The sequence below is a fragment of the Phyllobates terribilis genome, unplaced genomic scaffold (genome assembly GCF_046119375.1).
Source record: "Phyllobates terribilis strain yellow unplaced genomic scaffold, ASM4611937v1 Scaffold_85__1_contigs__length_6476398, whole genome shotgun sequence".
Lineage (NCBI taxonomy): Eukaryota > Metazoa > Chordata > Amphibia > Anura > Dendrobatidae > Phyllobates > Phyllobates terribilis.
Window position 1 is genome coordinate 3,479,052 of NW_027362845.1, and position 27,522 is coordinate 3,506,573.

Below are 27,522 nucleotides of genomic sequence, written 5' to 3' on the forward strand. Positions count from 1 at the left end.
GCAGATCATAACAATAAACGCACTCAGCCATGTGAGGATTTTTTTTTTTTTTCAGAACGAGTTGTAGTTTTGAATGATGCAATTAATTTTGCTATAAAACATACATTATAAAAGAGGCAGCGATACTTGCCAATACCTAGTCGCAATACTAATATACTACGGGATGTATCAGCCCTCAGGTGGAGACAGAGCTGGTGCAAAATACTAATGAAATAACCACTCTCACACCTACCATTTTTTTTTTTGGACCATAAGACGCACCTAGGTTTTAGAGGAGAAAAAAAAAATTGAAGCAAAAAACGTGTTCATGATGCACTTTTAAGGGGGAGGAGGTCTTCTTCTGACACTGGTATAGGGGTAATGTCCCCCAATTCTGACAATATCCCCCATCCTGGTATGTATGCATGGCACCCCTAATCCCTATCCTGGTGTGCATGGCACCCCTAATCCCTTTCCTGGTGTGCATGGCACCCCTAATCCCTGTCCTGGTATGCATGGCACCCCTCATTCCTGTCTTGGTATGCATGGCACCCCTCATCCCTGTCCTGGTATGCATGGCACCCCTCATCCCTGTCCTGGTATGCATGGCACCCCTCATCCCTGTCCTGGTATGCATGGCACCCCTCATCCCTGTCCTGGTATGCATGGCACCCCTCATCCCTGTCCTGGTATGCATGGCACCCCTCATCCCTGTCCTGGTATGCATGGCACCCCTCATCCCTGTCCTGGTATGCATGACACCCCTCATCCCTGTCCTGGTATGCATGGCACCCCTCATCCCTGTCCTGGTATGCATGGCACCCCTCATCCCTGTCCTGGTATGCATGGCACCCCTCATCCCTGTCCTGGTATGCATAGCACCCCTCATCCCTGTCCTGGTATGCATGGCACCCCTCATCCCTGTCCTGGTATGCATGGCACCCCTCATCCCCGTCCTTGTATCCATGGCACAGCAATCCCCATCCTGGTATGCATGGCACAGCAGTCCCCATCCTGGTATGCATGGCACCCCTAATCCCTATCCTGTTATGTATGACCCCCTCATCTTTATCCTGTTACATATGCCCCCATCATCTTTATCCTGGTATGTATAGCCCGCTCATCTTTATTCTGGTTTGTATGGCCCCCTCATCTTTATCCTGGTTTGTATGGCCCCCTCATCCTTATCCTAGTATGCATGGTCCCCGTAATCCCCATCATGCTGCACATATAAAAAAATAAATATATAAACACTCCTACTCACCTTTCTTCTCTCCTCCAGCGCTGACGCCTGTCTGCCCGCACTGATCTCCCCATGTGAGCCGCGCATGGCGTCACTGCCATGCGCGGCTCACAAGGAGAGATCAGCTGTCGGAAGTCACTGCTCCCCGCGCTGGGACTGTGTGCGCGGGGATCAGTGACTTCATGCTCCTTCATAGCCGGCACACAGCTTAGCCGCGCTGCGGCTCCTGCTGCTGCCGGGTTATCTCGTGTGCCCGCTTATTAAAGGGCATGAATATTCACCCCCTCCCCACGCCCATGGGCATGGAGAGAGGTTAAATATTCATGCCCTTTAACAGCGGGCACAGGCGATTCCGGCAGCAGCTGCGGCTACACTGTGTGCTGCTATTAAGGAGCATGAATATTCAGTGTTCCCCATGGGCGTGGGGAGCAGTGAATATTCATTTTCTTTAGCAGCGGGGACAGCGTAGGCTGCTGCCTCCTGTGCCCCGCTCCTCCACCGCTACCGCTCCCCACAGCACAGTATATATACTCACCCCTCCCCAACATTCGGACTATAAGATGCACCCCCCATTTTCCTCCAAAATTTTGGAGGAAAAAAATGCGTCTTATAGTCTGAAAAATACGGTACTATTCATGTAGGGGATTAGAAATGCACAGGATAAGGCTTGTATAGGGCGCCAGTCACACAGATACATGTAGTGCAACATGCCAACTTGCTGCCTATTAGTGATGCCAAAGCTATTACAGAATTTCCCCAAAAATGAGCCCTAGCATGATTTTACAGGATTTTTGGAGGATGCTTGACATATAGGCCCTACTCCAAAAATAAGCCTTAGTTAGTCAGGGCTGGCGTTAGGAGAGGGGAGCAACTGGGCAATTTATCAGGGCCCCTACTCTCTTTGGGGCTCTAAGCATTTCTATTCCAAGGCTGCTTAAGGACCTTTGGTGACATCATAGTCATGTGACCATAATGTCAGCAAAGGTTCTTGAACTGTGGGAGCCTAGAGTAACTGAAGAGTAGATAGACTGGTATGTAGGTGGGGAGACTGGACAATTTCTCTAGGTTCCCACTCTGAGGCCCTCAGCGTTTCTATTCCAAGGTTCAGACTACTTAAGGACCTTTGGAGAAATCACTGTCCTATGACCCTGATGTCACCAAAGGTCTTTTAACAGAGGAAGTCTAGAGGAGCTGAGACAGGCTGGTATGTATGTGCAGTGTGTGTGTCTGTGTATATTCTTGTGTATGTGCAATGTGTGTGATATGACATGATTATTATATATGGATAAATGAAGACATTCCCTGAAAATAAGCCCTAACCCATCTTTTTGAGCAAAAAATGATATAAGACCTTGTCTTATTTTCTGTAAAAGATGCCAGATCAGGCGGTCTGCCGAGCACTATATATGTGCACCCTACAAGAACAGACACATGGTTTCCACCAACACTACAAAAGCCTGGCTGCATCCTGCAAGGATGGAAAATTATGTAAGGTATTAGTTAATATTTTGACCAAAATATGTAAGCCTGCACCTACGTCAGGGGTCCTCATTGTCTTTCCAGCGAAAAGACAATATAACGTATTGGAAAACCAGATTTAACGCTGGCAGTAAAATGTTTTACCTCATAGAAAGAATAAGGCTGTGTGCCCACAATGTGTTTTTCAAGCATTTATGCTGCGGAATTTCCGCAGTATAAACGCTTCAAAAACGCTTGGTAATCCGCCCCCCATGGTCCCCAATGACAAGACGCACTTTCAATGCCCATGCTGCGTTTTTTTCCGCAGTGTTTATGCTGCGCTCAAAAATCTGCAGCATGTCCATTAATTTTGCGGAAGCGCGGCGTAAACGCCACCATTGACTTGCTTTGAGACGCATATAATCCGTGTCAGTACATTTGTACTCACGGATTATATGCGTTTCTATGTGCGGATGGTACCCAGGTCTGGAGTAGAGTAGACTCTCATCCAGACCTGGGTACCATAGAAACTGTAAAAAATAGAATTTAAAATAAAAAATAAAGTTTATACTCACCTTCCGATGTCTTCCCGGTGTTTTGTCTGCTACGTCCAGTGACTTGCAATGTTCGCGTGGTTGTGAAGGACCTGCCATGACGTCACTGAGTCATGTGACCCATCACATGGCTCAATGACGTCACCGCAGGTCCTTCACACCACCGCGAGCAGTGCAAGACACTGGACGGAGCAGACAAAACACCGGGAAGACATCGGAAGGAGAGTATAAACTTTATTTTTTTTTATTTTTCACCATTCTTATTCTATTTTTAACTAACTTGGTCACACTACTATAAATCCATGCCCGTTGCAACAAGGTGGACAAGTTGTCAAGCACTTTTCCAAGTGATGCTAAAATCGCTTGGAAAAGTACTTGATAACCCGCATGCAGAAATGCGCATGCAAAGACGCTTCACAAACGCTTCTACCTGGCGGGAAAAACGCATGTAAAATCCGCATGCGTTTTTCCTGCCAGGGAGAAGCGTAAAAAATATGCAGCATTTCTGCATCGTGGGCACATAGCCTCAGCCTCGATCCCATGCTGTCCTGTCTGTATACTTGCTTTTGCTTCATTCTCTGCCCAGGAGCTGTGGTTCCTGCACAGTCAGACAGCCATTACACAGTATACGATTATCTCCACACATTATATTTTTACACATCCAATTGTGGAACTTATTAATCCAATGTATGTTGATTAAAATGTACTTTAATATGACAACCCCTTTTGAACTTGGAGGGACCCTTTACTGCCGTGCAGCAATCATAAATGCCCAAAGGCAAAACCCTCTTGGGGAGGGGAGAATAAGTGAACATGTTTGTTGGTAATGCCTCAGTGTTGTTGGACACGTGCACTTATTGGCACTTGCAGTAATCGTTGTTTATGGCTACTTGTAGCATCTGCACAGTGGAAACCTACCTTACTTAAAGGGGTTGTCCGTACTTGGCCAGTGCTAGTCTCTTGAATGAAATTGGAAAACCCTATACTTACCTCCCACACCAGTGCCGTTCCAGCAGTGTTGGCGCCAGGTCTCTCGGTGCTCACGTGACAATATGAAATCTGCAGCCAATTGGGGGGTGTGATCGTCCACTCTGATGAAATAATAAAGGCAACAGCCGGCGACATAGTGTCATGTGAGTGCCAGGAGACCCGATGCCTAATATTGCTGAAAAGGCGCCAGTGCAGGAGATGAGTATAAGCCTCTCTTATTTAACATGGAGAACTCAGGCATTTAGGATAGGGTTGTCCAAGTAGAACTCTTGTGTATATTATTTAGCCAAAATTAAAATGTACCAAATATCCACATGTGCAAATACCGTATATAAAGCCTTTTACTCCAAATTCCGTTATTTCTCCTCTGATCTCATCAGTGGCCGTTCATTCAAAGCCACAAATTGTTTGTCTATCCTGATATCTTGTGGAACAGCCTGGCCTCACATGGGTTCTCCTCCCTCTTATCTCGGACCCTCAGTATTGACACCCTCACTTTTTTCATGCCCCTACATCTTTATATTTAATGCGGAAAGACTACCAGGAAATGTAGTTTCTGATCACTTGAGTCTTTTCTAATGTGATCGGTTTCATTATACCCTTATACCATCCACAGCAGTATACGAAAAGGAGTGTAGGTGTGAGTTGTGCAGAGGTAGTGGCTGCACCCAGGCACTGATGCGGAAATCCCAGCTCCCCTCTGCCCATTACCGTTCACCAGTTTTATATGTGATGCATGGTGGTTCAGCAGACAGATTCTAGGGCAAAATAACTACTAAATAATGTCATGTTATAATGACAGATCTGTCACAAGCAGTTTTTCAAGTTGTAGAGCAATAACCTGAATCTCCCCAGTTGTTCTTTCATAACCATATTCACCAGCATTCATAACCATAGTCACCAGCATTCATAACCATAGTCACCAGCATTCATAACCATAGTCACCAGCATTCATAACCATAGTCACCAGCATTCATAACCATAGTCACCAGCATTGGCTGCAATTTCATGAAACCTCATTGTGCGCTAAGGGGATAATATATCATCTAGACATATTCAGAGATAAAGCTAAAATACAACACCAATAGCACAGTAATAATGGCGATCATTTATTGAAAGCAATGTAATATATAGAATTTTTTTATTTTTCCATGTATAATGTAGCCAGCAAGGGTGAGTCTATTTTAGCTTTTAATAATTATTTGCTAAAATAAAGTGGCTGACATTACAAATTATTGCCTAAATGGGCACAAAGCTGCCAGTCAGCGAGCAACACTGACCATAGCACTGGATAGGGGAAAGCTGTGGACCACGTATAGCCAGGTTGACAATCGCACCAAGGACGGCTGTAGATGCCGCAGTTGTGTCCTGTAATTCATGCGTCACATCTCCCAACAAGGATTCCAGAGTTTGGATTTTATGACTTCACTTCTGAATCCACCTGGGGAACGTGGCACAGGGGCCTCATTGCTGCTTATGCTCCATCCCAGTTGGAAACAAACAGCATAGCCAGAACAATAGACAAAATTTTTAGAAAATAGCAAAAGGCAATGGTACTCACCAGCCAAGGTTTCAAGAAAAAATGCACACCAGGACACGGCCGGCCCCCTTTTTTTAGAAGGAGGTAACACAGGTGCAGAATGCTAATGAACAATCGCCCTCAACCACTCTCACTGGAGGGGCGACTACCCAGCACTAAAACTGCACACAGATGAAACCTGCAGTAGGGTGCAATTCACACACTCGCGGCACTGTGCCTAGCCAGCATCCTATTATACGCCCCTACTATTCGACTAGGCGGGATGCCCGGCACCCTATCCGTGCATCGCAGAGTTGTGAAGCCCCCACTCACAAGGTCACCATTACTGGGCCTGGCCGTGCCCTAGCAGATAAAAAAAGTGCAAAAAATATCATATGAGGTATTAGTTGATATTTTGGCCAAAATACGTAAGCTCGCAACCCATAGTCAAGGGTCCTCACGGTGAGGCCCAGTAATGGTGACCTTGTGAGTGGGGGCTTCACAACTCTGCGATGCACGGATAGGGTGCCGAGCATCCCGCCTAGTCGAATAGTAGGGGCGTATAATAGGATGCTGGCTAGGCACAGTGCCGCGAGTGTGTGAATTGCACCCTACTGCAGGTTTCATCTGTGTGCAGTTTTAGTGCTGGGTAGTCGCCCCTCCAGTGAGAGTGGTTGAGGGCGATTGTTCATTAGCATTCTGCACCTGTGTTACCTCCTTCTAACAAAAGGGGGCCGGCCGTGTCCTGGTGTGCATTTTTTCTTGAAACCTTGGCTGGTGAGTACAATTGCCTTTTGCTATTTCCATCCCAGTTGGCACAGAGCAGACTGCCAGTGGTCACGTTGGCAGTGGAGCAGCAGCTTTCAGCCCTCTGTAAGTAGGTCAGATACATTGTGTGACTGCTTTGCCGCAGATCAGCACATATAGAGATGGAGGTAATAGGAAGATGTGGAAGAATGTTCTTCAGATTGGCAGGCCAGCCATGCTTGTTACTGATGACATGAAACATGATGATGTTGGTGTAGCACCCTGAGGATTCGGCTGCTACAGGGGTATTGCACCTCAACCCAGAGGTGTGATATTCCACTCCCGGGTAAAGATGGAGTGTGGATCTGAGCTCGGTAGGCTGCATGCACTACATACATCCCATTTCCGAGGAGCAGACCGACGGTACTCCCACTTAGAAATGTGCAGGTACGACCGAGTCTGTTCCTGGCTGGAGTGGGAGGGGGGTGGTACATCCCAAGTAGTGTAGGGGCAGATAGGGGGAGCAGCCTGGGTAAAGATAGGAGCTCATTGGGTGCTGGTCACCTGAGCTCACACATAGAGGGTGTATATAAGGTGGGCACCATCAGAGATCAGGGTCAGTCTGTCAGAATCAGGAAGAGGAGCAGAGCAGAGCCCTAGAGAGAGAGAGAGTGGAGCAGAGAAAGAGAGACCCAGAGGGGGAAGCAGAAGAGAGGACTCTAAGACCCCAAATTCAAACAACGGGTGAAGAGCCGGCATCAGGGTACCGGAACCCAAGCTGGTGGGGGCAAAAACACACCCCAGCCAGAGACCGGAGGCCGTGGGCAGCGTTTGCCACGGCCACCCACCACATCCACCACGAAGGCATACCACGTGGAGGGTCAGGGAACCCAAGGCCAAGGGTCACCCAACAGAAGGCCCGAGGGAGCTGGACCTGGGTGGATCACTAGTGGGGACGGCCAGAGAAAGGACAGAAGGAGAGCTCAGGGTCACGCTCCGGACTCGCTTGGGGGTTGGCTGGATCCAGGACCTGGTGGATGCAGCACGGCTCGGGTGGTCACTTGAAGCTGGAGTGACCGGAACATCAGCAGTGAGTAAATACCCTAAACTGCACAACCCGACTCTGTCTTCCTTTAACACCTATGCTGCACCACCACAACCCCCATCCTCTGCACCTGACCCCCTGAGGCTATACCCCACCCGTTGGGGGTTATACCATCACGAGCTGCACCTACACCATCAGCCTCAGCGGACCCTGCTGCAGCGGCGGCCATAGTGACCGCAACACAACGGGTGGCGTAGTCGACATTAAGAACTTATAACATCTGTAGGACTGCCACATACAACTGAGTTTGACACCCTGGGCACGGACCGGGTCACAGCCACTCGGAAGACTACAACCCCCATCTGATCCGGCTCCGGATATTCCCACTAACGAATATGGCCCAGGGGGCGCGTCAACTTTGGCGTAGTCGGCAGGATTACGTGCCCGCAACACCCGGGTACTGCGTGCCTGAAGAAAAGTGCAAGTTTACCTCAGAAAGAAGTCTCCCGCCGGTTCCGGAGGGTCCACGCCATCGGACTCCATCACCGGTCGTTTCCCGCCGATTGTCCGCCATTTCCAACTTGTTCCCGCCATCTGCAGAGTTTCCCGCCACTGGGCAACGCTTCCCGCCAAAACCGCAGATTTCCCGCCTTGGAAGAGCAGCGGACGCCATTATGGGCGTGCCAAAGGAGGGCAAGAGGCCACCTCCCATCGTGGGCCGGGACAGAAAATGGCGCCAAAAGTGGAAACCGCCCCCACCAACAGAGACTGTGATGCTGGAGGTGTCTGTCAGCGTGAAAGAACTACCCCTGGAGCTGACAGTCACCGAGTTGCCCCGGGACCGCCCTCGAAGTGGGAGGAGACGAAAGAAAAGAGCAAAGATGGGTGCCGCTTGGAGCAGTCTGGAGCGAGCGGACCCGGAGGCAAGAGGTCTAACGAGGAGTAGCGGAGGAACTCACCCGGAGATGGAGAGAAAGCAGAACAGCACCGGCCCGCTGGCCAGGAGTCTGCTAGAGACCGAGGAAGGAGGGCAGAGCAGCACCGGCCCGCTGGCCAGGAGCCTGCCGGAAGAAGAGCAGAGCAGCACCGACCCGATGGTCAGGAGCCTGCTAGAGTCCACAACCCCGCTAGGTCTAGCGGAGATCTTAGCGCAGCTCCCCCGAGACCGGGAGTGTGCACAAACTGCCTTGGAGGGCCTCGCAAGGAGGATGGCCCGGGTACAGCGTGAGATACTGGCGGAGTGGAGCCGGGAGATGGCCCAGCAAACCAAGACCCGGAGCACGCCAGCCAAGATGAGGAGACAGACCGCCTCTGAGGATGGCGCGGGAGGACCCAAGATCGGAGACGGCGCTGAGAAGGGAGCCGAACGTATGAAGGCAGGTAAAGGGGACGCTGATACCCCATACCGAGAGACCGCCCACCTGCCCCGGTTCCCCGTCGCAGAGCCCGAAAGTCCCCCGTCCGTGCCCGTAACCGCCATGTCACCGCTAATGACTAGGCCCCGACCAGAAGCCGCCGCCGCGACCCCTGTGACGTCACACGCACCGACCCGGAGCGTGACCAAGCAGGAAGAGCCTCCGGCCTGGCCGCAAGGCCCGGTACTCCCGGGCCCCGCATCACCAACAGCGCCCCCTACCTCCGCGGAGCCTCCGGCCTGGTCGCAAGGCCGGGTAGCCCAGGGCGCCGCCGTCCTAACGGTGCCCTTCACCTTCCAGGTGCCCCAGGCCTGGCCGCAAGGCCTGGGCAACCCGGGTGCCACCACCACCGCGCCCGCACCCGTAAAACCAAGGGTGCCACACCTGGGGGAGGACTTGTTCAGCCAGCTCACATGGCCGGACGGGCGGCCCTTTATCTGGCCCGAAGGATACCATGAGCTGGAACGGCAGCAGAAACTAAGACCCCTGGATGAACCCCTGATTCCGGCTCCGAAGCCCGTGGCACGGATCTCGCCCCCGCTAGCGGAAGCACAGTTTGAGTGGGACCCCACCGGAGAAGATCTAATGGGGTTCACTCAGGAAACTAGGGCAGCTGCAGCAGAGCGTGCGGAGTGCTGCCGCCAACAGCTCGAGGAGTTTGCGAGGGAGCGGAGAGAGAGGCGGGTCCGGGAACAACAGGCCCAAATAAGGAGCGCCGAGCAGAAGAGCCGGACCAGGAGGGACCCCCGTGCAGCGCACAGTCCCCGCCCCACCGGGACTGTAATCAAGTTCAACCAGCAGCATGGGTGGGGCTTCATTCGAGACAACAACACCCCCGGCGACGTCTTTGTCACGCGCAGAGACGTGGAGTCCCACCTGCCGGAAGGTCACAGAGGTCGTGACCTCTACGTAGGAGACGAGGTCACTTTCACCCGGCACAAGTGTGCCAAAGGACCTTACGCCCTCCATGTACACCGCTTGACGGAGGAGGAGTTGCGGTACGGGGAGGAGGAGCCAGAGGACCCGGACGGGTCTGAAGCAACACCATATCAAGAAAAAGCAGGAGGGAGCCGTCGTTGAGGACGGGAGAAGTGATGTAAATAGTTACCCGACCGGGTACCAAAGAAACTGTTGATACATATATATAGTCCCCGTTGGGACCAGCTGAGTGAACTGTTTACCCGTTAACCCCTTCATCCCACAGGCTGAGGACTGTGAGCAGCCATTCCCTTCCCTCTACCTGGCCGAGGACTGAGAGCGGCCAACTTCCCCTGTATATAGTTGCGCTTCCTAAAGCGCCCCCTACCGGTTTTATAGGAAAACCAGTTTTTCTAAGAGACTGTCGCACTTTTCCCGGACACACGTTGCACAGTGACCGGAGGAGGAGCCAGAGGCGACGAGAATGTTTTATTTGCTAATATATATTGTTTTATATGTTTTATATGTTTATGAAAAAAATTTGTATGTTTTTGGTGTTATGTCTTACAGCCCGAGGACGTGCTGTGATTTACCAGGGGGGAATGTAGCACCCTGAGGATTCGGCTGCTACAGGGGTATTGCACCTCAACCCAGAGGTGTGATATTCCACTCCCGGGTAAAGATGGAGTGTGGATCTGAGCTCGGTAGGCTGCATGCACTACATACATCCCATTTCCGAGGAGCAGACCGACGGTACTCCCACTTAGAAATGTGCAGGTACGACCGAGTCTGTTCCTGGCTGGAGTGGGAGGGGGGTGGTACATTCCCAAGTAGTGTAGGGGCAGATAGGGGGAGCAGCCTGGGTAAAGATAGGAGCTCATTGGGTGCTGGTCACCTGAGCTCACACATAGAGGGTGTATATAAGGTGGGCACCATCAGAGATCAGGGTCAGTCTGTCAGAATCAGGAAGAGGAGCAGAGCAGAGCTCTAGAGAGAGAGAGAGTGGAGCAGAGAAAGAGAGACCCAGAGGGGGAAGCAGAAGAGAGGACTCTAAGACCCCAAATTCAAACAACGGGTGAAGAGCCGGCATCAGGGTACCGGAACCCAAGCTGGTGGGGGCAAAAACACACCCCAGCCAGAGACCGGAGGCCGTGGGCAGCGTTTGCCACGGCCACCCACCACATCCACCACGAAGGCATACCACGTGGAGGGTCAGGGAACCCAAGGCCAAGGGTCACCCAACAGAAGGCCCGAGGGAGCTGGACCTGGGTGGATCACTAGTGGGGACGGCCAGAGAAAGGACAGAAGGAGAGCTCAGGGTCACGCTCCGGACTCGCTTGGGGGTTGGCTGGATCCAGGACCTGGTGGATGCAGCACGGCTCGGGTGGTCACTTGAAGCTGGAGTGACCGGAACATCAGCAGTGAGTAAATACCCTAAACTGCACAACCCGACTCTGTCTTCCTTTAACACCTATGCTGCACCACCACAACCCCCATCCTCTGCACCTGACCCCCTGAGGCTATACCCCACCCGTTGGGGGTTATACCATCACGAGCTGCACCTACACCATCAGCCTCAGCGGACCCTGCTGCAGCGGCGGCCATAGTGACCGCAACACAACGGGTGGCGTAGTCGACATTAAGAACTTATAACATCTGTAGGACTGCCACATACAACTGAGTTTGACACCCTGGGCACGGACCGGGTCACAGCCACTCGGAAGACTACAACCCCCATCTGATCCGGCTCCGGATATTCCCACTAACGAATATGGCCCAGGGGGCGCGTCATTGGCATTTTGAGTGCAGGTAGTAGGAGCTGATGGTACAGAAATAAATGAACTCCAGTAGATAGTCTTGCGTCAAGATACAGGAGGATTAGATGGTATGACGGTATTATGCTGTTTCTCCGCTTAGTGGTAAGTTGTGCTCCATGCTGGACCCACAAACGGGAAACTCGTGAAAATCCTCTGTTCTCTAGCAGGAATTGTCTCGTTCACGCCATCACTGCGCGGTGCTGGGATCTGCTGTCTCATGGTGACATACGTGTTCCTTCCTATAATAACTGGAGATGGCGCTTTTCCTGTCCTTATGTCTTTCCAGTTTATATTTGAAAAGAAGGGGTGCGTTCTGATTTTTCCATTAACCCCTAGCCGGACATAATGGTCTTTGCAGAGTAGTTTGGACATAATGTCCATAGCATCGTGGTCAGTGAGGTTTTCATATGATGGTTCTTCGTACAAGACATTATTCACAATCTCTTCAGTGGTGTCTCCTGGAAATGGTGAGTCTTGGAAAATCATGTCGTACAATATGACTCCAAAGGTGAACCAGTCCACACCTTCACCATAAGCGTCTCCCATGATCATTTCTGGGGCGCCATACCCAGGTGTTCCACTGAAATCTCTGGCATTAAATCTCTTATCAAACTCATATAGAGATAGTCCAAAATCAGTAATTTTTATGTGGCCGTCACCAGTCAGCAGGATGTTATCCGGTTTTAAGTCCCGGTGAATGATGTCATTGCTGTGCAGGAATTGTAGGCCACAAACGATTTCTGCTCCTATAAATCTTACAGGTTCCTTCAGGGGAATGGTACTATATATATAGTGAAGCAGATCCCCTCCACTGGCCAGCTCGGTGACAAAATACGCATGGTTTTCCGTATGAAACGCGGCATGGCAATGGGTTAGGAATCTGCTGTTGTGGCTAAGCTTCAGGACATGGTGTTCTACAAGGCATTCAGGGAAGGAGATTAGGCTTTCTTTCTTAATGATTTTAAGGGCCACACTTTCTTTCCTTATTTTATCAGTGGCCAGCATAACCTTCCCATAACTCCCTTGTCCAAGTATGCCATGGCAGATAAACTTATCCCTGGTGAGAGGGACAGTGATCTTTATTTTTTTGCTACTGGGGCCACTACATTCACCTGAGATGTCATCTTGACTGGTGGCTGGATCTTCATGATGTTTCCTTTTTCTCCCAGTTCTCTTCTCTTCTGCTGCACTTTCATTACCTTTCAGGTTAATGATCCTGGTTGGACCCAAAGTACTCAGTTTTTTTAGATTATCAGCTCGATTTGTGATGTATCCCACAAGCTTTTCACATCTGTTTTGTACAGTGTCTAGGAAGGAAATATTCTGGGTTCCCTCATTGACAGGTAATACCTGACCAACCTGCCCAGATTTCTTGGAATCCATCTTCCTTATCTTTGCTGGAGGTTCCTGGTTATTTCCAGTGTCTTCTCCATCTGGTGTTTCTTTCCTTTTTCTCTTTCTATTCCCTGTAAAGTCCATGTTGCATCAGGCAACAACACGGCAATTATCCAAAAACGTATGTAAAATTATCAGAAAATGCAATCCACACGTATATTGTAGTCAAAGCCAACTACAACTAAAGCTCAATGGCTGCAGTCAGTTGTTTATGGAACTTTGTGGAATGTGATGTCACTGTGCCGGTGATGTCACACTCACTGTGATGTCAGCAGATGTATGTGAGTGTTCCATCTCTGCTGAACGTGAAAGTCTCGGAAGGGGCGGGGCTTAGTCACCATTGACTATAATGGAGTCTGTTGAGTGGGTAGTATTTAGTGACCTGAAGCTGGAAATCAGTGGGATAAATGAGATCAGGATTCAGAAATAAGTTACAGTAGTTTTATATTTGTTTTAATTTATTTTATACAAAAAAAGAGCATGGACCGCACCTCCAAAAAAATCATACATTGATCTAATGCCTCTCAGCAAAAATATACATAACTGAACATGAGGTTCTTAGTTTAACATTCTGATCAGACTGTATGAAGCCCACTGCCACGTCACGGCAAACCTCGTAGTGGGTCCTAACATTTCCTGCCTAAAAGGCGCGGCGCCATGTGCCAACCACCGCTACAGTGAGAATGCACCAGCAGGGCGGGCGGCCTGGTGCCTCACAGCATCCATGCTTCAAGACCGAGTCCTCATGACTCCAGGCCGCGGCGCCCCACAAGCACAAAACCACAGCAACAATGGCTGACACATTGCACCAACACCACATGAAAGGAGCATTGTGACTCACCTTCCTCAAGCTCTCAAGTGAGAGCAAAATAGGCTAGACCCTCTTTGCAGACTCCTGCTAATTAAAATTGCCTGTGCCAAATGGGATGAGTGCTGGTCCAAGAAAGGGAAAAGAATAAGCTGGTTCATTGACATGGCAGTGGGCTTCACACAGTCTGATCAGAATGTTAAGCTAAGAACCTCATGTTCAGTAATATGTATTTTTGCTGAGAGGCATTAGAACAAATGTATGATTTTTGGAGGTGCGGTCCATGCTCTTTTTTCTTTTTTGTATTTATTTTATGTTACATTATTTTGTGTAGGGCTGTGATGATATACATTTTTCAGTTCTTTTGTGTAAAATTTAAAGGAAAGTGTGTTAACCACTTCCTGACTGCCCACTGCACATAAACGTCCGCGCTTGCTGGGCTCTGTACATCGCAGATGTTTATGAACGGTCGGCGGTCTTTTAGCGCTCAGGGCCCCCAGGATCCTGCACCCTGCGATTCCTGTGCAGAGCGATAGCTCTAACAGGTGACATCCTCGAGACCGGATTGGATCAGGTTCCAATAAAGTTAACCCTTTGCTATCTTCTACTACCCCTGGCAAAAATTATGGAATCACCGGGCTCGGAGGATGCTCATGCAGTTGTTTAATGTTGTTGAAAAAAAGCAGATCACAGACATGGCACAAAACTAAAGTAATTTCAAGTGGCAACTTTAGGGCTTTAAGAAACACTAAAAGAAATCAAGATTAAAAATGTGGTACTCAGTAAGGGTAATTTTTTTCAGACCAAGCAGAGAGGAATAAATTATGGAATCACTCAATTCTGAGGAAAAAATTATGGAATCACCCTGTAAATTTTAATTTACAAATCTAACACCTGCATCAAATTAGATCTGCTCGTTAGTCTGCATCTAAAAAGGAGTGATCACACCTTGAAAAGCTGTTGCACCAAGTGGACTGACATGAATCATGGCTCCAACACGAGAGATGTCAATTGAAACAAAGGAGATGATTATCATACTCTTAAAAGAAGGTAAGTCATCACGCAATGTTGCAAAATATGTTGGTTGTTCACATTCAGCTGTGTCTAAAATCTGGACCAAATACAAACAACATGGGAAGGTTGTTAAAAGAAAACATACTGGTAGACCAAGGAAGACCTCAATGCGTCAAGACCGGAAACTAAGCAATATGTCTCCAAAACAGGAAATGCACAACAAAACAAATGAGGAACGAATAGGAGGAAACTGGAGTCAATGTCTGTGACCGAACTGTAAGAAACCGTCTAAAGGAAATGAGATTTACATACAGAAAAGCTAAACATAAGCCATCATTAACACCTAAACAGAAAAAAACAAGGTTACAATGGGCTAAGGAAAAGCAATCGTGGACTGTGGATGACTGGATGAAAGTCATATTCAGTGATGAATCGCGAATCTGCATTGGGCAAGGTGATGATGCTGGAACTTTTGTTTGGTGCCGTTCTAATGAGATTTATAAAGATGACTGCATGAAGAGAACATACAAATTTTCACAGTCATTGATGATATGGGGCTGCATGTCAGGTAAAGGCACTGGGGAAATGGCTGTCATTACATCTTCAATAAATGCCCAAGTTTACATTGATATTTTGGACAGTTTTCTAATCCCATCAATTGAAAGGATGTTTGCGGATGATAACATCATTTTTCAAGATGATTATGCATCCTGCCATAGAGCAAAAACTGTGAAAACATTCCTTGAAAAGAAGACACATAAGGTCAATGTCATGGCCTGCAAATAGTCCGGATCTCAATCCAATTGAAAATCTTTGGAAGTTGAAGAAAATGGTCCATGACAGGGCTCCAACCTGCAAAGCTAATCTGGCAACAGCAATCAGAGAAAGTTGGAGCCAGATTGATAAAGGGTACTGTTTGTCACTCATTAAGTCCATGCCTCAGAGACTGCTTTAAAGCCAGAGGTGGTGCAACAAAATACTAGTGATGTATTGGAGTGTTCTTTTGTGTGTTTGTTTTTCATGATTCCATATTTTTTTCCTCAGAATTGAGTGATTCCATAATTCTTTCCCTCTGCTTGGTCTGAAAAAAATTACCCTGACTGAGTGCCACATTTTTTATCTTAATTTCTTTTAGTGTTTCTTAAAGCCCTGAAGTTGCCATTTGGAATGACTTTAGTTTTGTGCCATGTCTGTGATCTGATTTTTTTCAACAGCATTAAACAACTGAATGAACATCCTCAGAGCCCGGTGATTCCATAATTTTTGCCAGGGGTTATAGATGCTGTGATCCATAGCGATCACGGCACATAGAAGAGAGGGAGAGGCAGTTGTGCACTCACCTTTGACGGCCTCCGAGATAAGGTCTGACGTGGTCATGGCAGCCGGAGATCACATGATGACCTCCGAGGCTGCCAGGTACGGTGGCCTGTTAGGCTCAGCCATCAACGGAGTCTAACACGAGATCTACCAGTGTAAAACTGACATCCGGTCTCATGCAATGCAATACATGTGTATTGCATTGCATGAGACCTGTGATGATAAAAATATTCCCATAGAGGGACTAAGTGAGAAAGTTAAAAACAGAAAGTTTAAAAATTGGGTCACTTGAGGGGGATTCAGCTCTTCTAGTGCTTAAGGGCTCTGTATACGTAGTCCGCAAACTATTCTACAATAATTTGTTCTCCAAAAGCGAAATAGTGCTCCTTCCCTCCCGGGTGTCGCCGTGTGCCTAAGCAGTACTGTACAGCCACATATGGGATATTGCCACGTTCAGCAGAAATTGTGTGATACATTTCGGCACCATTTTTACCCATTGCCTTGTGTGAAAATGTTCTGTTCACATCAGGTCAAAGGAAGCAGGAGAATCACCGCCTGAACACATCATCACAGGGCAGAACGGGCAGGTAGATGGCAACTACCTGCCGGTAAGTTCTTAGCCCAATAGGCCAAAAACTTCAAAGTCCTGATGACCCCTTTAGCTCTGTTAATAGAATAGAAAATATTTTGAAGTCAATATGCAGTCCCTATGTAATACTGTTACCATTTTACTGTAATAAGCTTGTTCTTACTAATTGTTGGCTCTTTATGAAAGAGTCGGAGTGTAGAAAAATAGGCATTATAAGCATGGCTTACTGACCCCACAGCCCTGCTTCTATCAGCTGAGATTCCTACTATTTTTTGGAAAAGCAGCTACTAATACTTTCTAGTATAGCAGAGGATAACCAATATTTAGTTGTGATTTTCATTATTATGATATTTTTTTCCCCTCTGTACAATATTGTATTATGTGACTTTGCACGTTACATGTTATTTAGATAAGAAGTATCCGGCTAATTGTTACTAATTATTATCAAACCCTTTGTGCTCAGAGGCCATGTCAGAATCCATTCATTGATGACTTGTGTAGCTTGATGGCTAAAACAGGTCTTTAAAATACATGTCTTTCCTTTTCTTCCAGGAACTTCTTTTCTAAAAGATCAAAGGACCTCAAATCCGCAGCTGTTTGGTAAAGTTCCTCCTAGAGAGAGCGCTCAGAAAGACTGTAAAATCATTCAGCAGGTGAGCGGCCTCCCCGTATAGACCCCATCCCAGTCCATGAACTGTTTATATACAAACCTTACATGGGAAGTCTTCGCTGTGCGATTGTGCACTGGACGTACAATTGTGTTTAGTTAACAGTCTCTGTCTAAGCTTTGTGCACAATTTACAGACGTAAGCATCACTTATTTGCACTGCAAGCTCCCAAAACCTGTTTTCTGTATTAATGTATTTTTCCTACTGCTTTATGAATTTAGTTATTAGGGTAAGATCAGACTTACTGGATTTTCAAGTGGAAATTGTGAACAGTAGAAAAATGGCAATATATTAAAATCCACAGCACCAACTTTATCTGAATGAGGCATTTAAACAGCCCTCCAGTCTCATTACTCTTGTTGTGTGTTCGGCAGTTAACGATCAATGATCTTTATTATTTTACTCATTTTTATAGCCCCATTACTTACATGCCACATTACAGACATTGTGAGCCCCAATGGGGACAGTGATGATGATCTACTGTGCATTCCCTATCAGTATGTCTTTGGAGTGTTTGAGGAAACCAATGAAAACACGGCGAGAACGAACAAACTCCTTGCAGATGTTATCCTTAAGCTCTTCCTGTTCAGCTCTTGTTCTTCTTCCAGGCTCTGCTGTTGACGGGGCGTGATTGCCCAAGTCATGGTGATTGACAGCCGGCTTCACAGTGGCCTGTCAATCAGCAGGACATCAGCAGTCACGCCCCGTCAGCACAGCGGAAAATAAGCATCTGCTGTGTTATATGATGTTATCGGAAGCCACAGAATCGCCGTGAGAACCCATCCGTGATTGCTCAAAGGATTGGTATCGGACACTACAGTCAGGTATTAGCAACTACCTGCCTGTAAGTTGTGATGCCCATGAAAAGAAAAAAATAGACCCTGATAACCCCTTTAATGGGAACCTAGCAACCTAGTGCTAACCACTGAGCCACCATGCTGCCCATCTTGCAGTATGTACTTTATCATCATTCTGCCCGCCTTTTAAAAAAAAATGTCCTACTGGTGAGCTTGTGATGGTATTCTGCTGGTATAAAGCAGTCAGTAAGCGGTGACTGAGCTTCCGGGAAAGGGACCAGTAATAATATGGAGTGTCTGACTACCTCCCTCTGTAGAAGAAAAACTGAGAAAAAAGCGCGCTATATGAAGAACCTGATAGGTAGATGTGACGGAAACAGCCAAAAGGCCACTCACCTATTGGAGTTGTGCACCCCTGCACAACTCCGGTGTTAGTGTGAGGATGGAAAGAGCAGGCATGTCTCACCGCAGGGTACAGGTGGCTTGGCATACCACGTGCCGTGCGCTGCAGACCGCCGCTCGTGCTCACCGCTTCCAGGTTCCAAGTTGCAGACCACGTGACCGCCCACAGATCACATGACTCAGGATCAGATGTGCATCACCACAGGTCCTGAAAGTTAGGAGAGTGCAGCCCCTAACCGCAGGTCCTGAGTTGAGCAACGAAAGGGGGATTTTATGGTAAGGGGATTTAAGAATGATTGACTAGAAGCTGCTCCTGCCGCTAACCCCCAAAGGGGGACTGAAAGTGGTCCAAGTTAAATAAAATAAAAAAGCGGTCTATAGGGCGCTAAAAGAATGAACGCTAGAGGTAAAAGATTTAGGGCTAAAAAATAAAATACATTTAATGAGCCCTTTTCACAACGCGTTTCGATAATTAACTATCTTCCTCAGGTGGTACAAGGGTATGAGCACAAACATAAAATATATATAGACAAGGATTCACAGTGATTGGTTGATACTAATTAGTTAACCTGGGTCCAAACAAAGGAAACCCTTCATGTGCTGGTGCAAAGTGTCCACATTGGTTTCACATAAGCCACCTTCACATGAATACAAAGTATCAAAAACACATTGGATAAGATATAGAATATGGCAATACAAGTTGGTAAACAGTTATTCAAAAATACATCTGTAGTGCCTACATCAATTTCATAGAAGTCACCTACACATAAATACAAAGAATCGAAACATATTAAGTGAGATATAGAGTAGTAATAAATATTAAAAAACAGTTATTCAAAACTGTAACATAAAAAAAAAAACATTTACCCCCAAGGGTTAATAGACAAAATTAAGTATATATTTTAAAAGAATATACATCACCAATGCAAAGCACACAAAAACATCACTGAATTATGATGCATTGCAAATTAGCGATGGAAGAAAAAAGAAAAACATTTAAAACATAGCAATTATAATTCCATTAGAAAGGAGAAGGAAATGACCTTAAGAACTGGTTACATTTTCAAGGGCCAAATTCAGACCCTCAGGGGCCAACGTGCCCAACTTGAAGAACCAAAAACTTTCTTTATTAATCAAACTCACTAGTCGGTCGGGGACAGTATCAGGTATGTGGTCTATAATAGTTAGCCTCATATCTCCTGGATCTTTTTGATGAACAATGCTAAAATGTTTGGATACGCTGTGTAATTGATAGCCTATCCGAATGTTATGTCTGTTTATTTAGACGTGCGTGCATAGTTTGTATCGTTCGACCCACGTACTGGAGGTTGCAAGTACACTCAAGCAAATAGATCACATGTGTCGATTGACAATTCACATTGTGTTTGATAGAGAATTTTTTTTCCTGTGGTATCTGATGAAAAATTCTTTTGATTACCACTTTGAATGACTCTACGACATAAACATTTAGCCATATTACAGGAAGACGCCCCGAACAGACACCCCCTTGTGAGGGTTGTGTTCTAGATTTCAAGGATGTGTTACTTGGTGCTATTAAGTTTCGCAAATTTCTGTTCTTCCTATAGATAATGCTCGACTTGTTGGGTATAAAGGGTCCTAAAATAGGGTCACCCTTCAAGATAAACTAGAATTTATTCAAAATATTATGGATGGTAACCCTAGATTGACTAAATGTGGTGACCATGCTCCATCTAGTCAAGTCTGAGGCTAATTTATTTCTACTCTTATTTTTATCAGTGAATGACTCAATCCTATCAAGACACATACCCTGTGTAAGGGTTTTAGTTCTGGAGAAAGCATCCATCAATAACTTTTTGGGGTAGCCTTTCTGTAGAAATCGTTTTTTCAATATTTTAGATTCCACTAAAAATTCAGAATCTCTGGTGCAGTTTTTTCGGACCCTCTAATATTGCCCATAAGGGACATTGGTGATCCATTTACTCAAATGTCCATGCACATCTACATGTATCGGTTCAGTCTCTATAGATTGGTGACCAGGGAAGGGCTTTGTGGGGGTGGAATTATAGTTTTTCCTCTCTTTTCTTCTAATAAAAAATGTTGTTGTATAGTTAGTTTTTAAAAAAAATCATTGAGATCAAGATATAAAGAAAACACATTAGTAGGAGAATTAGGGCAGAAGGACAAACCTCGTTCAAGTAATCGGATCTTATCATCGGTTAAAATATGGTCCGACAAATTAAAAATTCCTAAATTCCCATTCGTGCTATTGTATTCTAATCTGCCTTTGTCCTTTTTTCGGATATATCCAGTAGAGGTACCGGGTTTGCGGAGGGTTCGTCCTCTCCCTCTACAATCCCTTTTTCTCTTTGGGTGACGTCCGGGCGCAACCCGAAAAAAACTGTGTGATTTTTGAATCCCTCATATTGGGATTCTGAATGTAGGTAGCATTTTTCTCATTCAGAGAAGCCGAAAAATGGGCTCTAGTTGATGATTCTTGTACAGATGGGGTTAAGTCAATTGTCGAAGATACATTTCGTAAAACAAGTAAGGGAACTACAGGATGAGTGATGTTGGTGGTATTAGATTCCTTAACCCCTTAAGCCCCGGAGCATTTTTCGTTTTTGCATTTTCGTTTTTTGCTCCCCTTGTTCCCAGAGCCATAGCGTTTTTATTTTTTGGTCAATATGGCCATGTGAGGGCTTATTTTTTGCGGGACGAGTTGTACTTTTCAACGCCATTACTAGTTTTATCATATCCTGTACGGGAAAACGGGAAAAAAATTCCAAGTGCGGTAAAATTGCAAAAAAAGTGCAATACCACAGTTGTTTTTTATTTATTTATTTTACCATGTTCACTGAATGCTAAAACTGACCTGCCCTTCTTATTCTACAGGTCATTACGAGTTCATAGACACCAAACATGTATAGGTTCTTTTATATTTAAGTGGTGAAAAAAAATTCCAAAATTTGGTAAAAAAATAAAATAAAAAAATAGCGCCATTTTCTAAGACCCGTAGCGTCTCCATTTTTCGTGATGTTCGGCTGGTTGATGGCTTATTTTTTGCGTGCCAGGCTGACGTTTTTATTGATAACATTTGGGGTAGATCCGATGTTTTGATCGCCCGTTATTGCATTTTATTGCAATTTTGCGGCGACCAAAAAACTTAATTCTGGCGTTTAGAATTTTTTTCTCGCTACGCCGTTTACCGATCGGAATAATTCTTTTTTTATATTGATAAATCGGGCGATTCTGAACGCGGCGATACCAAATATGTGTATGTGGGGGTTTTTTTTATATATTTTATTTTGAATGGGGCGAAAGGGGGGTGATTTAAACTTTTATATTTTTTTTTATATTTTTAAAAACTTTTTTTTTTTACTTTTTGCATGCTTCTATAGTCTCCAGAGGAGACTAGAAGCAGCAACTATCCGATCACCTCTGCTACATACAGGGGACGAGCAGGTCCCCTGCATGCAGCAGAAATGGTCCTGTGCTATGAGCGCCGACCACTAGGTGGCGCTCATAGCGACAAGATCATGACAACCACAGGCGTCTGCTGCAGACCCTGGGTTGTCATGCACGCCCATTGGCGACCCGCGATCACGTGACGGGGTCGCCGGTGGGCGGGGCTTATGACGCGCTACCCGGAAGCGCGCGTTAAATGCTGCTGTCGGAGATTGACAGCAGCATTTAACAGAAAATCGCGTGCGTTTTTTGGTCGCGTTTTTGACGCGTTTTTGACGCGTTTTTGTATGCGGATTTTACATGCGTTTTTGTAAGCTTATTTCATGCGTTTTTGAGCACAAATAAAGTTATTGAAAAAAAAAAAAAAAAAAGATGGAAATCCTGATGTCATTTCCTAGTTCAACCCCTCTTCACCATTTTGTTTTTTGCAAAAGACAGTATGCCACAGGAATTGCAGCCCCTGCGGGTCAGCAGACCATGCCTAAACCTTCTGCTAATGACTTGCTTAAATCTCCTGCACTACAACGTTGAGCAGGTAATATAAACTAAGTTTTTTTGGGGTACATTATTTTTATGTAGTGTGTGTACTAACCTATTATTGTTCTATAGAAGCGTTTAAGGAGGAGAAGACGACCAAAAAAAATTTGGGTGCACCCTATCTTGCAGGAGCGGACGGACAAGGGCCACTTTAATGTTCTCTACCAGGATTTAAGGAGGTAAGATATATGTGAAGAAAGTATAATGTCATCCGTCTATGCTGTTTTTTTAAGGTTTTGTTTGTATACTATGTTCCAAAATTATCTTTTAATATTTTTTTTTTCTCTGTTTACTATAGTTTTCCTGAAAAATTTAAACAGTTCTGCCGTCTGAACATTATTGCATTTGATCGGCTGCTAAGCCTTATGTCTCCTGACCTGGACTTCCAAGACACTGTAATGCGAAGGGCCATCTCTGCTGAGGAAAGGCTGCTCATCACCTTGCGGTAAGTTGAATGTTGATTTATATGTACCTGGTTTTGTTAGCCACCCTGTGGTGATGGCTCCACTGTGTCTGTCTTTGTGTACATATTTTTGGCTTGACCATGAGATCACCATGCACAGAGATCAGATTGAAAAGGTCACTGATGTGTAAACTCTAGAGCAAACATCGTAGGCAAACACAGACACAAAGTCAAAACACATTATAAATTGATATGTGTGAACTCAAGAGAAAACAAAAGATGACCAAAAAAGATTGAGAATGTGGAGCCCCCCCCCCCCCCCCCCAAAAAAGAGCCCATTGTTGGAATAGTTTTTTGTAATAAAGACCTTAATTTTTTAAAAGATGAATTAATAATGGATAATTACTGTTGGCTTGTATTTCTTTTTATGGCTTTTCTAATTATCTATTTTTCCTTTTCAGATTTTTGGCCACAGGAGAGAGCTATACATCACTGCACCTCCAATTTAGGGTTGGTAAATCCACCATTTCCAGAATTGTGAGGTGCACATGTACCGTCATCTGGCAGAAGTTGCAGCCCATCGTGATGCCTTCTCCAACCGAGGAGACTTGGCTGCAGGTCGCAGCAGGCTTTCAAACTGTGGCCAATTTCCCAAACTGCATTGGTGCTGTCGATGGCAAACATGTGAGAGTTCAGCAGCCACCACGATCAGGATCACGCTTCTTTAATTATAAGAAATTTTTTTCTGTGGTCCTGATGGCGGTTGCTGATGCACATTTCAAATTTGTTGCCATTGACGTTGGTGCTTATGGCAGTACTGGGGACTCTCGGGTGTTTAGATCATCACAGATTGGGCTGCAAATTCTTCAAGATGGCGTAACGCTCCCAGCCCCAAGACCTTTGCCGGGTTCCACACATCCAGTTCCTTTTGTGATGGTATCGGATGAGGCATTTCCCTTACAGACCAACCTGCTGCGCCCATACCCACGAAGGGCACTGAATGCCCGGCGGAGGATTTTCAATTATCGGCTGAGTCGTGCACGCAGATATGTGGAATGCACCTTCGGAATCATGTGTAGTCAGTGGAGGATCTTTCACACTGCCATCCAGTTGGATACGGAGACCGTTGACACTGTAATTAAGGCATGCTGTGTACTCCACAACTATGCTCGTGAGTACAGCACCGAGCAAGATGAGGAGTCACAGCTATCTGAATTAATTCCAGTTGTCAACTCCGGTCAGGGAAGGCCATCCAACTCTGGTGCCAGGGTGCGAGAAACCTTCGCTGACTACTTCATGAGTCCTGAAGGTGCCGTGCACTGGCAATACTCCTGTGCTGGTGTTGAGCAGCCTGACCAGCAGAGAAGATCTGATGAACAATAAAAGAAGAACTTCCTCCTTTTTTTTAAAAATAAAAATGTAAAAAAAAATGTTTTTAAAAAAAATAAATTTTGGTTAAACTTAAATTTGTCTAAAATATTTCTTGAATTGCAACCTTCTACATTTTTTTTTTCGACAATACGTCAACGCAAAAGTGAACAACCCACAAAGACCAGAGCCTGTAAATTGGCATTACTACCTAGAGCGCTATTCCCAAGTACTGTCTGCTAAAGTCAACCCTCACCATTGTTATTTGCTTGCGCTAAGAACAGAACTAGCAAATAACAGTGTTGAGAGTAGTATTCATCCAAAAAATAGTTGTGGTCCAAAATATCAAAGTATATTTCTAATTTAAAAACCACTGTATACAGCCGACCACATACGTAGATTAGTTTGAACAAATTTCAAAAATGTAGAGTTCCTCTGACCTGCGCTATGGTGAGCGCAGATCAGGGGAACACTTTTTCATTACAACCCAATCCAACCACATATACACTTGAAAAAAAAAATTAACAGATAGTTTAAATAATTTTTTTAATACGTAATATAGAATAACTGTAAAAAACTTTTTAAAAACACAAAACAACAAACTTCTAGAAAATTTAATCGGACAAACATTGCCCATAACTTGGGAAAAAATTACACACTGTGTACAGCACACCTGTCCTCTAATCAGTTTTGGGCCCTAAAATACGGGCAGCACCTGTAGGTTGTTTAATTATATAAAAAGAAAGACCTTTTCTTACAGTCCCCTACGCCTGATGCCTGGTATAGGTGACCATAAGAAAAGGTCTTTGTTAATTGTCTGATTCTCTAAAACATTGTGTATCTATCGACCTACAGGTGCTGTCTGTATTTGCTAGGGTCCAAAAATGCTGACAGGGAGGGGTAAAATTTTTTAACTACAAGTTTTGAAGGTCTTCTTCAAAGCTGTACCCAGGAAACATTTCTTGAGAAAAAGTAGAGTTGGGGGATGGTCCTCTGATAAATGATGATGCACCATGAGCCATTTGCCGACCATAACTTGGTTGCATATCTTCTGGACGGTATGCTGCAGCAACCTGCCCAAAACGCTGGGTTGCAGCTGCTGGTCGTGGTGGAGGCACACTGGGTTTGAAACAATTAAATATTCCGCATACTACGGCTGGGGGCGAGGGCATAACTGCTGCCTCTTCAATTGCCATGACCATAGCGCCTGCTGCAGTCATGTACATGTTCTGCCTATCTCGTGGCAGAGATCTGATGCGGGCAGCTTGGGCTGAGCAAAATTTATCGATGGCATCTTCCTGGGATGCCCTTTCCACAAGGCTGAGGGTTCGATTTGTGAGTGCTTCAAGCACAATAGTCCCACCCCCGTGGGTTTTGGCCTTTTTTTTGCCCGCCCTTCTCGATGCCACGAGATGAGCAGAACCAGACCCCCTCCCAGTGGGCCTCAACACATCACCAGCAGAGCTTCCAGCGTCACTTGGAGCAGGAGCAGGAGAATCAGTCACCAAACCCGTCCCGATGTCCGCTGGATTGGACAAAGAATGTGAGGGACAACCAGATGCTGAAGATGCCGAAGCAGATGGATCCGGTGAGGAAAGCTGGAAAAAGTCCTCGGATTCCTCCTCTGCTTGCTCTGTGTTTGTGTCCTCTTCTGCTGTTGGGGCCATGATGTTTCCTTCAGTTCTGTATATAATAAAAGGTAAATCCCAATGTAAATACAACATTTTTGGAAACATTTCAATTAATATGTTTTGGGAATTTACCTCCGCAAACTCCTACTGGTTAGTATGAAGGCCAGCTCGTCCGCAAAAGGAAATTTTCTTTTTTTGGGTGATGAGCCACTTTGCACCGACTGGTGATACTTCACCAGCCGGTCGGTGACCGATCTCCACCGATTTTTAATATCATACACTGCAATGACACAACCAAAACAATTTATGAACTGCTTTGACACCAAAAAGTGCAATTATAAATAGATATAAAAATAAGTGTAAAAATCAAAACTTACTAATTTCCTCTTGGGCATCACGTTCAGCATTCACCCACTGGGGATACATTTGGCTCAACACAGAGGCCCAGGCGTCTTTTTTCTTCTGCTTGTCTTTGTAGTCAGGACTAGCTCGGTCCCATATTTCGGGATATTTTTCAATCTACAGTGAATAATAACGTGTGTGAATATTATTTTAAAAACAAAATGGAGGAATAAAAGATTAACCCCAAAAAAAAAATTAAATAAACATATGGAGATATGTACGCACACACACCAACACTAACCCCTCACCTATATTGTACGGTTCTTTCACACGTCAATCTCCGGGACGAGTGTTGATGCCATTTTCCACACACAGCGGAGACCCACACACAGACCCATTGCAAAGCATGCTCGGTCACACTTATCTGTACTAACGTGGATATGTGGACGTGAGAAATCAACCTTACAGCGTATGCAGGAGCTTTCAGTGAATGAACCTACATACACTGTACAATAATCTTTCACTTTAATAAAATCTTTTAACCAAAAAAAATAAGTGGGCTCACGCATAGCTTTAATAAATAGCAAAGGGAAAGCAGACGGTTGTTGGCTGATGTTATAGTCTGTGAAGTAGCCAATAACCATGGACCCTTCCTTTGCTATTAATACCAGGCCGCAGCAGTTAGCTTAGCCTTTACTGGCTACTATATAGGAAGCCCCCCCCAAAAAAAATTACATGGGGTCCCCCTATAAATTGTAGCCAGCAAAGGCTAGCCACTTTGCCTTTTCTGGCTACTATTTATGAAGACCCCCCCCAAAAAAAATGACATGGGGTCCCCCTATAAATTGTAGCCAGCAAAGGCTAGCCGCTTTGCCTTTTCTGGCCACTATATAAGAAGACCCCCCCAAAAAAAATGACATGGGGTCCCCCTATAAATTGTAGCCAGCAAAGGCTAGCCACTTTGCCTTTTCTGGCTACTATTTATGAAGACCCCCCCAAAAAAAATGACATGGGGTCCCCCTATAAATTGTAGCCAGCAAAGGCTAGCCGCTTTGCCTTTTCTGGCCACTATATAAGAAGACCCCCCCAAAAAAAATGACATGGGGTCCCCCTATAAAT

General features: G+C 45.8%; 2 protein-coding genes across 2 annotated transcripts in view; one reads left to right on the forward strand and one right to left on the reverse strand.

Moving 5' to 3' along the window:
• Nucleotides 1-24,449, forward strand: part of LOC141197629 (uncharacterized) — a 74,583-nt gene extending 50,134 nt beyond the window's left edge. The window contains exons 5-8 of the mRNA XM_073662712.1: nt 17,361-17,461; nt 22,732-22,838; nt 22,958-23,104; nt 23,524-24,449. Coding sequence (XP_073518813.1) covers nt 17,361-17,461; nt 22,732-22,838; nt 22,958-23,104; nt 23,524-24,445 — 1,277 coding nt within the window. The 3' untranslated portion in view covers nt 24,446-24,449. The remainder of the gene's footprint in view (nt 1-17,360; nt 17,462-22,731; nt 22,839-22,957; nt 23,105-23,523) is intronic.
• A 759-nt stretch (nt 24,450-25,208) lies between these two features.
• Nucleotides 25,209-26,901, reverse strand: LOC141197647 (uncharacterized). The gene is made up of 3 exons (XM_073662728.1): nt 26,439-26,901; nt 26,194-26,341; nt 25,209-26,113 (listed from the first exon to the last, which is right to left on the reverse strand). Exons 1-3 carry the CDS (start codon nt 26,485-26,487, stop codon nt 25,345-25,347), a joined length of 966 nt encoding a protein of 321 aa, XP_073518829.1. The 5' UTR covers nt 26,488-26,901; the 3' UTR covers nt 25,209-25,344.
• Between the last annotated feature and the right edge of the window lie 621 nt (nt 26,902-27,522).

What these genes read in the sequence shown, in the direction of transcription:
- LOC141197647 (XM_073662728.1), bottom strand. Translation starts at nt 26,487, where the DNA reads ATGTATCCCCAGTGGGTGAATGCTGAACGTGATGCCCAAGAGGAAATT. An exon ending in TGATGCCCAAGAGGAAATTA is followed by an intron (nt 26,342 to 26,438) that starts GTAAGTTTTGAT and finishes GTGTCATTGCAG; the next exon opens with TGTATGATATTAAAAATCGG. An exon ending in ACCAGTAGGAGTTTGCGGAG is followed by an intron (nt 26,114 to 26,193) that starts GTAAATTCCCAA and finishes TATTATATACAG; the next exon opens with AACTGAAGGAAACATCATGG.